At 38.7% G+C, this 14,068-nt stretch overlaps 1 protein-coding gene across 11 annotated transcripts in view; it reads right to left on the bottom strand.

Moving 5' to 3' along the window:
• Nucleotides 1–1,862: 1,862 nt before the first annotated feature.
• The window catches only part of PPP1R9A (protein phosphatase 1 regulatory subunit 9A), a 364,328-nt gene continuing 352,122 nt past the window's right edge, over nucleotides 1,863–14,068 (bottom strand). For 7 of the 11 annotated variants that reach the window (XM_049894806.1, XM_049894804.1, XM_049894811.1 and 4 more), the window contains 4 exons: nucleotides 13,363–13,561; nucleotides 11,244–11,363; nucleotides 9,498–9,680; nucleotides 1,863–8,154 (listed from right to left, as the gene is read on the bottom strand). In XM_049894806.1, the coding sequence (XP_049750763.1) occupies nucleotides 7,942–8,154; nucleotides 9,498–9,680; nucleotides 11,244–11,363; nucleotides 13,363–13,561 (715 nt within the window). In that variant the 3' untranslated portion in view covers nucleotides 1,863–7,941. The remainder of the gene's footprint in view (nucleotides 8,155–9,497; nucleotides 9,681–11,243; nucleotides 11,364–13,362; nucleotides 13,562–14,068) is intronic. The other 4 variants (XM_049894812.1, XM_049894813.1, XM_049894814.1 and 1 more) reach the window with 2 other exon arrangements.

Genomic DNA, 14,068 nt, shown 5'->3' with positions numbered 1-14,068 from the left:
TCTTAAAATTCGGGGAGTGTTGTCACATGTGAAAATTTTAAGAGTGACTGTTATCTCAGCATGGACATAAGGGTAGCAAACCTTAAGTTACTACCAAAATTGTACACACTGGTTTCTTTGACCAAGTTAAGGAGGTGGTTTGTTTACTTCAATAAATGGGTACAGAATGGATTTCATAATTATCTGAGGTAAAGCCAAGTGCCCCAAAGAGTACATTGTTGTTGAGGTGGTAGTAATTGTGGTTTCTTCTCCCCTCCATTTAAACTTGTGAATGTTGAGAAGAGAAAAATAGAAAGGTAAACAAAAATTAAAAAAAAGATCAACAACATTTGGCTATCCTGTGAAGGATATAACCTAGGAGGAAAACATGACTTCTTAAAAAATCATTTTCTTAGAAAAGCTGGTATATAAAGGAGTCCCTGGGTGGTGGTACAAATGGTTAACATGTTATGCTGCTAATCCAAAGTCACCAGTTAAGTTCACCCAGAGATGCCTGGCATCTGGTGATCTACTTCAGAAAAATCAGCCATTGAAGACCCAATGGAACATGGTTCTACTCTGACACACGTAGGGTCGCCATGAGTTGAAATGACTCGACAGTAGCTAGTCACTGGTTATCTTTATTTTTTGTTGTTGTTGCTTCAGAGGTATGGACTCCTTGCTGGATTATTTCTTTAGGACGTTAAGGCAATCACTTTAGAAACAAAGTTTTTCTAAGGCACTTAGAGAATGATGGTGATTTGGCATTTTGGGAAAACTGTTTTTCTGAGAAATTGGGAACCGCCAACAGTTTAAGACCACTGACTTAAAGTAATAACAGAAACATTTTGTAAGGATCAAAAAGCACTTTCCCTCACATCAGGATTTGAATTACTTTTTTTTTGGTGCTATTTCTGTGGAGCACAATATCCTGTGCCCAATGAGTGCTCAATTATTCAGTGACGCTGTTCATAACCCAGGGAGCTGTACTCTTCTGAAATACTGTTTTGAGATCATCAACTATGGAGCTTAGAAAAAAAAAAAAAAAAATCACATATTTCCTTTAAAAAGAATCCACTTGAGAAGCTGGCCTCTATAATATTATCAATAAAATGACCCCTACTCTGGTTCTCTTGTTCTTGATAAAACAAGCAAATTCTGCCAAAAATAAGAAAGCTACCCAATTTGACACAGGTAACACTCAAGATCACTCAAAAAGGGACACGTGCTTCCCCTTGCTTAGGGATTTCATAACACACTCCAAGGAAGAGGAAAACAGCTTAATTCACGCATTCCATGATGCCCAGGTCTAAACTTTTACATTACCAAAGATTTAGTTACAGATAACTGTGTGTGTGTTGAGAGAGAGAGAAATATCCCACACCTCATTTGTTACATCCAAGTCTTCTACATTTTTAAGGTTTTAGAAATAAGACTATTTAAAAAAACCCCTGTACTCACATGGGCCTGGCTTTTTTAGCTTGGCCTACACTGTGTGAGGCCAACTGCTTCATGGATTTGTCACAGACCTTTTCCTGGCTGACAGGCATCAGAAACTGATGGTTAAGCACCAACATGGGAACAAAAAGATGGGTGAGGGAGTTTTTGGTGGAAGCTCTGCTCTTTTAACTTTATGCCTAGCCCCATAATTGTGCTTTCAAATGTAATTCTAGCTGCCAATTTACACTTTACCAGAGTTAACACTTATTTTTAGTTTCATTTCCATGGAAAATGTGCACTTTGCTCTTGATTGATAGATATATTTTGACAGTTAATACCGGTTTACTCAGTCAGGGCTTGTTTTAGTTGAAGGTGAAAATGGAAGAAAAAAAAATTACTTTGACAGATTCTAGTATTTTTCTTTTTATTGCATTCGTTGTCTAACAACAATAATACTCATTGGCAAGAAATTTATGTACACTAACAAATTAAATTTAACCACAGGTGTTTTTAGATTGGTCAGAAAACAAAGGACCACTGTGATATTTTTCTTTGAGTGTCTCTGAAAGCCATAGACTAAGGAATGTCATTTAAAACGGAACGATCTAGAGAAGTACATATTAACCAAGCACAAGAGAACAATTCAGACGTGGCACTATTGTCTCTTCCATGCAAATGATCAGACGTCAAAAATGTACAAATTAAGTTTCAGATAACATGCTATCCATACTTATTGGACTTAAAATTATTTTCAAACAACTCTTTTCCTTTAGTGATAGATAAAGATGAAAATAAATCAACTTCTTACAGTGGAACAGACTTCAGTCTTTTTTTTTTTTTTTTCCCCAGCTGCCCAGTTTTATTAGTAATATGTAGCAGGTATATTAGTGGTTTAACTGCAACACCACTAAAAAATACAAAAGCAGTAGTTATGACATTAAATACTATTGAGGAAAAATATACATATATATTTAAGGGATTTCACTAAGCACTAAGTTTGATGTTGCTGGGAAGCATTACCTAGCTAGAGTGTCACTTAAATTTCTACTTTTTAAGGTAATTTAATAATTTTGGCCAATTGTTCTTTCATGAATGAATGATAAAATCCTTAACAGAAAATCTAGGTGTATGGATAAAATAGCTGAAAGAAACAGAAGTGTACACCTTCCAACAACATACTCGTGCTCAAACCCACTGCATTATTTTTCGCATTGATCCAACCATGCCATCACTTGGGACATGAATAAGTGGTCATGTGATGGCACGCTGCCATCAAAGAGTCAGTAGTTTATGACTTAGGCATCACAGCTACCAAATATGTCGTTTGAGAAATGTGAACAAATGCGTGAGAACACACAGTGCAACTTTTAGTCAAGAAAACTCCAGTCTTCAGTTGAAAATGCACAAAGCTGCATAAACTTCTGAGCTCCAACTCAAAAATGTGCAATCTTGACAGCAAAGCATTAATCAAACATTTGAGGACATTTTACCTTGTTTAAAATACCAAGTTATCTAATAAAGCAAATTTACCAAAATATATAAACATTGTAGAAGATTAAGTGCATTTAGCAGAAATATTTACATTAAAAAAAATCTCTTAAAATCTTATGAGCCATTCAATGTATACACAACACAAAAAGTGGCAATAAGGCTATGATTACAGCTCTGGGTCATAACTGACATTACCAAGTTACATATACAGTATTTTTGTTTATGCCATATGATTGCTGTGTGTGTAAAGGTGGAGATGTATTCACACATACGGAGTTCTATACGTCTACACAAGTGGCATGCACATGACTGAGATGTCTGTTGACCCTCTGTCTACCTGAAAATAAAATTTGATGCTGTCATTTTTCAGGAAGAAATTGATTCTGCAGGCTTTTTTCTTCGCCCTCCAACTTCACTGTTGGGCTGATTCTATGCTGCTACTTCAAGTTATTCAAATGTGTTTTGTCTAGCATTATTTTTTCCCCAGTGTTTTGGACCAAGGCTGAGTTTCCCGAAAATTTAAATACCTAAGATGAATTTTTTTTTTTTTTTTTTTTTTTAAGATGAATGCAAACAAAACCTGCCTACATACCCAGGCTGGTGTTCAGGAGCGCCTCAATGAAGGAGTGCATCACTTCACACTTCTTGCGACACTGCTTTCTTTTGAAAATGAGCCTCGCCCCAGGCCCAACGTAAGGAAAACTATTCTAATAGACATTATGGATATTTTATTCTGGACCGCATCCATAAATGCTTAGCTTTAGAATCACGTCCAGACAGATCCTTGATTAAAGGTAAATTTCAGAAAGCACTAAGGCTTTAGCATTAAGTAGGTGACCACTGCCCACCAAAGTGAAATGCCCCCAACCTGCTGCTCTGTTGGGAGGTATCTTTTGTTACTCAAATTGAATTTGGTCATCCTTATATCTCAGTGTAATGAGGGGGACAGGGGGACAGCACAACCAAAGCATAGATGTTTCTATACGTTGGGCTTCCACTCTTGAAGCTTGGTGTATGTAACCTTTAACCTTTAAATGAGAATCTCCACATAAACTCAAAATTGCGTTTACCTTTTTTAATGTATTTTTAAATCACATGCTAATCCTATTGCCCAAAGAACCTCGATGAGAATTCTTTGTCTTCACCAAAAACCATAAAGGCTGGGATGCTAGATCGAACAACCTGTGACCATTTTTCTAGCTGGGGCCTGGGATATTTTAGGATTTCAGGCAATAGAGGACTATAGGATCATAGGCAGTGTCAAGGGTTAATTTGGTTCCTCACTTGTCCTCCTCCCACTTTGTTCCCAAGTATGCACACTGTAGATGTTGCCACCTCATGTCTGTTGAAAGTTGTTTGGCATTAGCACCTATCATACTTCAATCAGGATCCAGTGTGGGTTAAAAAATGCTTATGTGATGTTGGGGGTGGGCAGCCAGTGTTAACCCCAGCTCAAGAATGCTAGACAAGAATAGCTGATTGTCAAGAACCTAAAGCTGAACTTCATCAGTGTGTTAGAATAAGCAAAATTAGGTTTCTGTCTTAACATCGCTCTGTAGTAAATTACTTCTGATTCAGGTCAAACAAGGAATGAGGAAAGTATTACGGAAATTGAGTTACTTTACAGGAGATGGTTTTAAAGTAATCTGTTATAAAACTAAAGTATTTTAATGGAAAACCCTGACCCAGACACTCAGCTCATACAATGCTGTCTACAACTTCGACTCACCATTTTCCCTCCCCCGCAAAGCATTGTTATTTTAGGTGCTATCAGTTCCGACTGACAGCGGCCCTATGTACAAAATACGCCTGGTCCTGCACCATCCTCACAATTGCTGCTCTGCTTGAGCCCACTGTTGCAGCCACTCTGTCAATTCACCTTGTTGAAGGTCTTCCTCTTTTTTGCTGACCTGCTACTTTACTAGGCATGATGTACTTCTCCAGGGACTGGTCCCTCCTGATAACATGTCCAAAGTACATGTTGAAATTTTGCCATCCTCACTCCTAAGGTGTATTTGGGCTATACCTCTTCTAGGACAGACTTGTTCATTCTTCTGTCAGTCCATGGTATATTTAATATTCTTTGCCAATTACATAATTCAAATGCAAAGTGTTACTATACCCAAAAAACACTTTTGGCTGGTTTTAGTATCATACTGAGCTGTCCTTTAGGGAATACAGTTCATGGTAACCAGATATTCCCTTTTTATTCACTATCTGATAATTCATTAAAAACCTGCAAAATCTTTAAGGTTCATGAAGCAACAATTCTGTGTTAAATTACACAGACACTAAAAACTACTAGCATTAAAGTAGAAGTTGTGCAACACACTGGAACCTTAATTAGGCATCATGCACTAAAGTCAATAAAAGAGAGAATAGGAAAACAAAATGCTCAGAAGATCTGTGGTCCTTCACTTTGTTTTCATGCCCTTAGATCAGATCAGTCAGCTTATCTTTTATCCTTTGTCAGAAAATCAAATCAAGCATCTCTTACAACTTCAGCAGTATTAAGAAGCAATGTTAAAACAACTCATTAAAACCTAAGATTACTATAATTTAACTTAAAAAAATCAAAACAGTTATAAGCTCAATGATTCGAAGAATAAGAATTCGATTTATAACAATGTCAGCTGGGCGCTGATCTAAACATTGGAAATGTAAAAATAAAGTTATAAACACAGAAGAATCCTTTTCACACATTTAAGAAAACTCAATAGATCATAAATTATGTGCAGAGATTTATAGATATTTCCAGTATATACATCTATTTTCAAATATAACCAAACTATAAACACAACTCATGATAATCACTTGACTTCTATTTCCACTCCTGAAATGACTACAGTGAAACTCCCAGTGTGATCCAGGCCACTGTTTCCAAAGTTAAGCAACAATCGCACCCACCACATTCACCATGACAAGCTTCACTATTACCAGGTTTTGACTAATTTAGTCTTTTAGCGTTACAAAGATTTGTCGCGTTTTGTGGTTCATTAATAGTGGTTCTTTGTTTCTCACGGTATTAATAAATAGCAAAGTACCAGATATCTCAAGATAGTGATAGAGTATCCAGCATGGCTGTTTCATTATCATACCCAAATAAAGATAGAGAGAAAAACATACATGATGGCTTTGGTAGTTGAAAAATAAGATGTTACTTTATGTCAACCTTTTTGAGGAATGAATAATGATTTGTACCTATTGACGAAAGAGTTGAAGCTTAACAGATGCCACTCGGGCACGAAAAGGAACAAGTCCTGGGGCCGGGGGCCAAGGAGGAGGGGAGAACAGGATTAGACTTCTAGTTTAGATAATTCCAGAACTCGGATATTTAGACAAGCAAAAAACAAAAATCACAATGTTCAAAAAAAAAGATGGGGCTGTATGGGCAGGAGCCCCCTCAAATTATCTGTAACCTGAGATCTTCAAAACCCTTCTCCCAAGCTCTGCGTATACGTGTCCAGCACGAGGTATTAGTACTGCTGGGAACAGAGCAGTGAGCCTTGTGTAGTAAAGGAAGTAAAATACTTATCCACGACTTCTCCCGGCCTTGTCTTATTCTGAAACCTGGCCCCTGAAAAGGTCAGTGGTGATCTCATTTTTAGAGCCAATGCAGCGAAGAAAACCAGAGACGTGAACATAAAAAGCAAAAAGCCATCATGTGAAATTTCTCCATGAGTTTATTTCCTCCTTCTGTCCCAGGCCCCTGCACTTGAATTAGCTTGATGAAATACTGAAATCCTTAATACTAGCTTTGAAATAAGTAAATCAGTATAACTTCCCCCATTGCCAGACTGCACCCTATGTACTGTCTTAAACTTTAACTGTAAAGTGAAACTCACTAAAGTGCCAAGGACAATGGTTCAGAAAAAACATTCGAAACATCTCTAAAAGGTAAGTGATAACTCTCCTTTACATGAACATTCTGTTTGCTCAAAAAAATTGGTTCTCTGGCTGAATGTTACTCAAAACTAAATTTTCTCTAACTAGTATTTCTATTTTCCTTAAAGGTACATTTGTTAAAACCCTAACTGAGCCCACCTGGGAAATCTACAGCAGAAAATACGTGATGTTTCCCAACTGTGTCATAGCCAGGCTGAAGACCAGCCAGAATGTTCCCCAGGAGAGTAATCTGAAAATGTAGGTTTCCTTAAAAATCAATTTCCTGTTCAAAATGTGTTGGGGGACAAAAAGGAACTGTATTGTGTGTGTCAGTATTCCTAAAACACTGAACACGAGGCAGTAGCAAAATAAACAACAGATCCCAATACCCGTGGCTTGCATTAGTGTCTACTTTCTTCTTTGTTCGGCTATATCTGGAGGATAAATAGTTTACCTTAGAACCCCAAGGTAATACCCACATCCACATTTTCAAGGCTTTGTTTCCTTCTGGGGTTGACAAATAACTGAAACTGTTTTCTCTTTTTCTGATGCCCAACCAGCAAGCAGAACAGTCCACTTGCTTTTTCCCACTGCAGGTAACTATGTGACAGAGCACCCACGTTTCCAGAGTGGGGCTGTCTCACTGTGCAGACACAGAGGTGAGGGGGAGCCTTTGCCGCACATTGGCGCAGGTTTCACAGCCCTAGAAGAAAGGACTGATCCCAGGTCCCATGGTAGGGTGATGCTCTCTGTCACACGGATACATGCAAGTGCAGTTTCAGAACTCCCAGAACCCTACACTGAGAACTCACGATGCTCCACTGACAACATGGGGATGTATCACACTCTTGCTGGGCGGGGCTGCACTAGCTCTCTAAGTGACACAACAACCAGAGATGTTGGTAAGTAAGAGAAGGGAAAAACACGGTCACTTGTATCTCTCACAACTGAGATCCCCGTTTTTTTAATTAACCAAAGGTGGTTCGGGATTATTTCAGTAGGTTAAAATACACTCTGACAATGCAGTTACTCCACACACGGTTCGTCAGCCCTCTATCGTCAGTTTCTTTTGTCCTCTGGAGATGAACAGAGAAGGAAGAGGTGGGACTCTCTTGGAGCACCTCTACCCTCTGTACTGGGGGTGTGTTACTGCTCACTAGCACCTTCTGTTCCATCTGATGTTGTCTTTTCTGTCTTTTTGGACTTCCTTTGCATTTGATCTTGTTCCTTCCGCCTCAGCTTTTCTCTTTGTTTTTCCATTTTCTCTTGAGCCTTCCGGGCCTTCTCTAAAGACATCTTCATTTCCTTGAGTTTTTTTTTGACGACAGCTCGGTCCTGGGATGATGTCATTCCAAGAGCCTAAGAAGGAAACACATATGCAAACCAAATTTGAGAAACTGATGACCTCTCTGCTTATGATGAGGTTGGCATCACATTGTGTTCAAATTCACAAACTAATTTAAGCATAGACAGAAGAGGTAAGAACTGAGAAAGAGTTGATTATATTTGCCAAAGAATACATTGGAGGGCTGTGCTTTACTTGTTCTTCTAAGACTCCAGCACAGTATAATCTAAACCTCACTAAGTAAATGCTTTTCAGATTGGTAATTAATCGATGGATGAATGACAAAAAGGGCATAATTCTGCTTTTCCAACATTTGGGCTGTAGACATTTACAGGCAAAAGGATTGTTATATTCATAAACATTTTCAAAGGGTAGTAGCGGACACCTGAGGCTACAGAGGACTCCAAAAAGGGCAGGAAGAATAGAAATGGTTTCCTTTCTGCTCATGCATTCATTTACAATGAGAACCAAAAACATCTTTGGGACCAGAATGCTCACGTCAGCAAGACCAGCCATTCTCTTCCTGTAGGCAGGCCTATAAAGGAAGCCTGATTATAATGAGGAGACTTTCGAGGAGCTTGGAATTCAGAATAAGGGGACTTGGTTATATACTTTAAATGTTTCATGACCTTAAGAATCAACAGCCAGATGCATCCATCTCCCCGACAGGGACAGCCTTGTCAATGGGGCCTTCATATTCACAGGCTATTGATTGATCTCTAACCTTTTCAAGGCTGTCAAGAGACACTCATCTGCCCATAAGCCTAGCAGGCGGTGGAGGAGGAGCTGGCTCTAAGCTCCTTTTTTGTCCTTTTTGCACAGGAGTGGGTTCCACCTCAGTCTCTAAGAGAGATGAACTGGATGAGTGGAAATGAAAGTACGATGGAGGGGAAGGGAAGAGAGGGGCTGCATGTATTTGGGGAACAAAGTTCTGGGGAGACTTTTGGAGTGGTATGCAGGGAACAGTGGGTGTGGAGGAGAAATGAATAAAGAAGGGAAGATGCATGAATTTGGTTCTTAATTCTGAGGTGATGGAAGAAGAGTCGACACTGGCCGTTATTAAAACTCATACTACATAGGAAGTAAGTAGGTTAATATATAGACCACGTATTGCCAGGTGGAAGCAATGGAGCGGTCCCTCACTCTCCCAACCAGCAGCCTACTGTTGGATTTCGAATCCCTAATGGGATTACTACACTTCACTTACTATTCAGAAATAAGTCAATGTCCTTTCTGCTGACTGTTGATGAGAATTACCTTTCAGATAAGCAGAATGCTCTTATCTAATGAAAACATTTTAGGTGCTACAAGTAACAAATTATACCTGGTAACCTAACACAGACATATCATTCTTTACCTTAAGTTTACTTCCATCCAACTGCAGGAGTTGCTCTCCAGTGATGTTTTGGGCACTGAATTCAGATACATACTGCTCCAGATTTAGGCTCATTAACCAGTGAGAAACCTGCTGCACACTCCATTCATGAACGGCCCGATTCTGACACTGACTGTGTTTGGGAGACTGTCCATCATCAAGGATCTGAGATAGGAATGTCATGCAGTGTTGTTAAAGGACCACAATGCCATGGCTCAGCGTGGCACATTATGCTGTAAAAAGGAGTTTCTTGCCTACTAGAGCCACACTTACTTTTAACTCATAAAATGATAAGCTAATGGTTCTGGTAGCATATATATATGGTTAAAAAGAAACATACTTATTACCTACATGTTTTTAGATATTTGTAAATTTTAAAAAATTCCCCCAAATAAAGCAGTATTATTAATGTAGGAAGTTTAATAGTGAAAATACACTCTGATGTTGCACCTTGTATGTTAAAACACTTTAGAAACATTATCACATGTAGATAACAAATATTTCATCAATGGTCTCTATATACAATGCACCACTCTGTATTTGTCCTCTGATAAGACATTAGAGATATTTATAAACGCATTCTAAAATACAGCAGGGCCTGCCACTTGGAAGAGGAGAGCATTAAGCCCTCAAGCATTCTTGGGGAAATGTCACATCCAGTATTCCATTTAAGCAGCAAAGCAAACCTGAGAGTAAGGTACAGCAGGTCATATTCACAATTACTTCTAACAGATGAAGAAATTGAGGCTCAGAAAAGTCTACATGATCTGTCCAAGTGGTAGAGCTCAAGAGTGTGCTTGTATTCCCAATCCCAGGCTTTGTCCAGAGCAGAATATTGTTTTAATAGTGAAAAGGGGCATGTCGTTCCTAGAACCACTAAGCTGAGAGGAGATGGAGGTGATGATAGGTCTTGGGGGAACATAGGTGTCACCTTGGTGACCCTGCAGGGAACATAGAAGAGGGGATGGGTTAAGCTGGGATGATGTAAAGAAATGAAACAGAATGGATCATATCAAGGCGATGGTGATGGGAGACAAAGAGAGGAACTCTGAAGGTGGAATTGGAGATCCTCTTAACTCAGGAAAGCTTTTTAAACTAAGATATAGACAAGGGCAGAGAGTGAAGCTTTTTAAACACAAGGAACTCCTCCACTCTAGAGGAACGTTTTCTTGTACCGTTTGATTTTTATAGTATCGGCAAAGAGAGAAAACAAGGTTCAAACAATATCACACGAGCCACCACACACAGCCCCCTGATAGCTCACCTCGTCATCTATCATGTCCAGACTCTGAGTGAGGGAGCAACAAAGGAATCAAAAAGAAAAGTGTTATAGAAACACAAGACACACAAATACTGTGTAAAGTCTTATAAAAATTAACATCGCACCAAGCTTGGGGAATATGGGTAGAAAGGTTTAGTCATGTCAGAAAGGAAAATACAAGAACAAATATTTAGAGCGAAAATACCTTTGTTTACAGTGTCCCCCCTCCTCCCCAAATACTCACATATATATTTTTTCTACTCATCTTTTGGGGGAGTAAGTCAATCACAAATGTAATTTTTTACCTCTGTTGTACAAGACAGAGGGAAAAAAAGAAATAATCAGGACTTCATATTAAATATAAAACCGTGGCCCTGATGATTTATATGTAAAATCTACCCTAAAAAACATTTTCCCAGAGATAGCTCATGGATAAACTGTATGATTTCAGGAAGCCATGCACGCACCTCATCTGATGACAGTGCTAAGGACTGAGAGAGTCCTGGTGTTTTAGGTTCTGCTCCCAGGCCACTCAGCTCTGCCGAACTGGTACTGCTGGGGCTGAAGTCATCATTGAAGGTAAAATTCTGAAAAAATAAATAAAGCCCAGTGTTAAGTGAACACAGTGAGTGAATTCGAGGTAGGTGTGTTTCCAAGTTCTAAAAACGTTCTTTGTAAATAATCTTATAAGAAATTCATGTTCAACTTGGTGATGACCTTCAACCGGGCTGTGGTTGAGAACACTGCCTCTTTTGTGGCTGAATGAGAATTCTGGGTGCTCTCTCCATCTGATAGAAGGATCGGTGTTTTAGAGAAATGATTCTTCGGTCTTTCTTCAAGGGTACAGAATACACTGTCCTCTGCAACTGCTCAGAGGAATAATATTAATAAGCCTATCTTCTTTGGCCCTAATTGTGATGAGTAACAACAGTGTAAGTAAAAATACAAGATGGTGTGGAAAGACTGAGTTATTAGGAACAGATGGCAATCCATATCAGAAAGGTAGCTATAGCACCTCCAGGGAAGGACTGCTTGTTGTCGGCCATGATAAATACTGTAAGAAATGGCAGATCCTCTCCTAGATGTACCCTTCAAGATGATGAGCTCTGGGGGAGGTCAGAATCTGACAATACACCGGTAGGCACATGCTAAAATACAACTCACGCAGCTCCAGCCGATTATCGAAGAGGTTGCAGCATAGAGCAGATACACATTCCTAAACGAACACCTGGGGTGGGGGTGTGGGTGGGCTTTAAATAAAACTTCCCCAGAATTTCATTAAAAATGTTCAGTGAATATTAAAAGCAAATAAATTAACAATGGCTATGTAGCTACATTTGGGAATACATTTTAAACAAATCTGGAGACTCTCCAGTGTAAGATAATGGCAGAATTATTCAAAAAACATTTAGATGTTTCAGATACGATGCTGAAAAGGTTTAAAAGTCAAAGTGGCCTACTGATGTCAAAACTTTTGCTAATAATGGTAGATGGCTGGCTCCCCAGGAACTCTAGGCACTTGACCAACACCATCTTGTTTCATATTCCACTTCCTTAGGAATTGGACCGTTACCTTTCAGTTAGGTTCCATTTTATTGGGTTTAGTTGGTTGTCAATAATAAATACCACACCAGAGGCTAGAGAATTCAGTATCAAACAAATTCCATGGTTTTTTAAAACTTCAGAAAGGGAGTCTAAATCAGAGCACATGGAGCTAGACTAGTAGAACATTTAAGCAGGAGGGCATTTAACACAGAACATTACCATCTGATATCATCTATGGAGCCACCACCCCAAACCCTCTGAGCTGTGGACTTCAAGAAAAGAATTAAATTCAAGTAACATTAATCACACGTTTCTGTTTGAGAAAGAAAAGCGAACATAGATAAAAGGAGACCAAACAACATGTGAAAGTTAGCCACCATATGTGTTTCAATAAAATGTTAGGTAAGGTTTGCAGCGTCATGCTGGAAATAACCATCGTGTGTTTAAAAACAAGTTAACACCCATGCATGTAATTCCTAATTCTGCTAAAGTTAAAGGACTTTGGTGATAGAATAATAAGTTGTTCAACATTCAGTTTGATATTAAAAGAAGAAATAAGTGAGGGTGCTATGTCAGCTTTGCTTTGTTTTAAAGAGTTTCACTTAGATGTATTGAACACACATTCAGCCCTAAATTTATTTGTTTTCCAGTAAATCTTGAAGAGCACAGCAAAATAGTTTTGTAATGTAATTTAAAGTGGAATACTTGGTAAACAAATCTATCATACTGTTCAATGATTCAAATGCATCTTTCCCAGCATGACTTAACTGTCAAACTGAGATTAAATAGTCATATGTGAAAAGACAGGCAAATCAAAGAGTAATGTACAATCTAGAATGGAACAGTATTATAGAGGTGATGGTTAAATAAGGCTTTCTCTTTTCCCACACAACAAATACCATGCATTGTTTACTGCCGTGTTATCACATTGGTTTCTCAGATCCAGAGTACACACACGAGTTGAGAGTGCCTTCCAAAGACTGAGGAGGAGAATGGGTTTGGGTTTTTCTTGTTTGCTTTTTTAATCCATGTGTTTTCTACCTTGGACCCCTTTTTATCTGAAATTAGAGTCTCAGGAGAAGGCTGAAGGGGACTTGTAGGTGAAGGCAGGTTCTTGAAGGAATAAGATCCTTTTCTGCTTTCATGAAACCATAAGAAAGGTATGCAAGGTGAGCGAGTGGAGGCCTGAGCTGTGGAGGGTGGCTTGGGCTTCCAATTTTCCAGTCTGCCTCTGAAGACCCTGTTTTATAAAAAGAATGAATGTGTTAGACAATGAAGGAACAGATGTAAGACTTACTGAATTCTGAAGGAACCCTGAATACAATTTAAAGTAATAGATGGAGAAACTGTGTTACATAACGGACAATAAAAAAATGTGTGCTTTTGACTAGAATATTAACCTTAACAGTTACTTTTTGCATCTAAATGGGTTCTATAACAATGATCAACATTCTTGTACTGCTACTGCCATGATGAATTTTTATTAAATGTGCCTATTAAATGTATGTGGATATATTAAAATCACAGAAGGGCACAGTCTCTTAGGAACTTGCTATGGGTTTAGCCATCACGGCATTCCCTTTACCTGAGTGACATCCCAGTAGCTCACTGCTAGTGATATTAGCTCAAGACCAGCATTCTTTCCTGTCTTCCAGCGGACTCGTGCTCTTGGTTTGGGACTTTAGAAAATTATATACTTAAATGACTCAGAAATTTCACGGCTCACAATACATTAAACAGAACCCAC

This window comes from Elephas maximus, chromosome 8, assembly GCF_024166365.1.
Source record: "Elephas maximus indicus isolate mEleMax1 chromosome 8, mEleMax1 primary haplotype, whole genome shotgun sequence".
In the NCBI taxonomy this organism is placed as follows: Eukaryota; Metazoa; Chordata; class Mammalia; order Proboscidea; family Elephantidae; genus Elephas; species Elephas maximus.
This window is presented reverse-complemented; position numbering and strand designations above follow the sequence as displayed.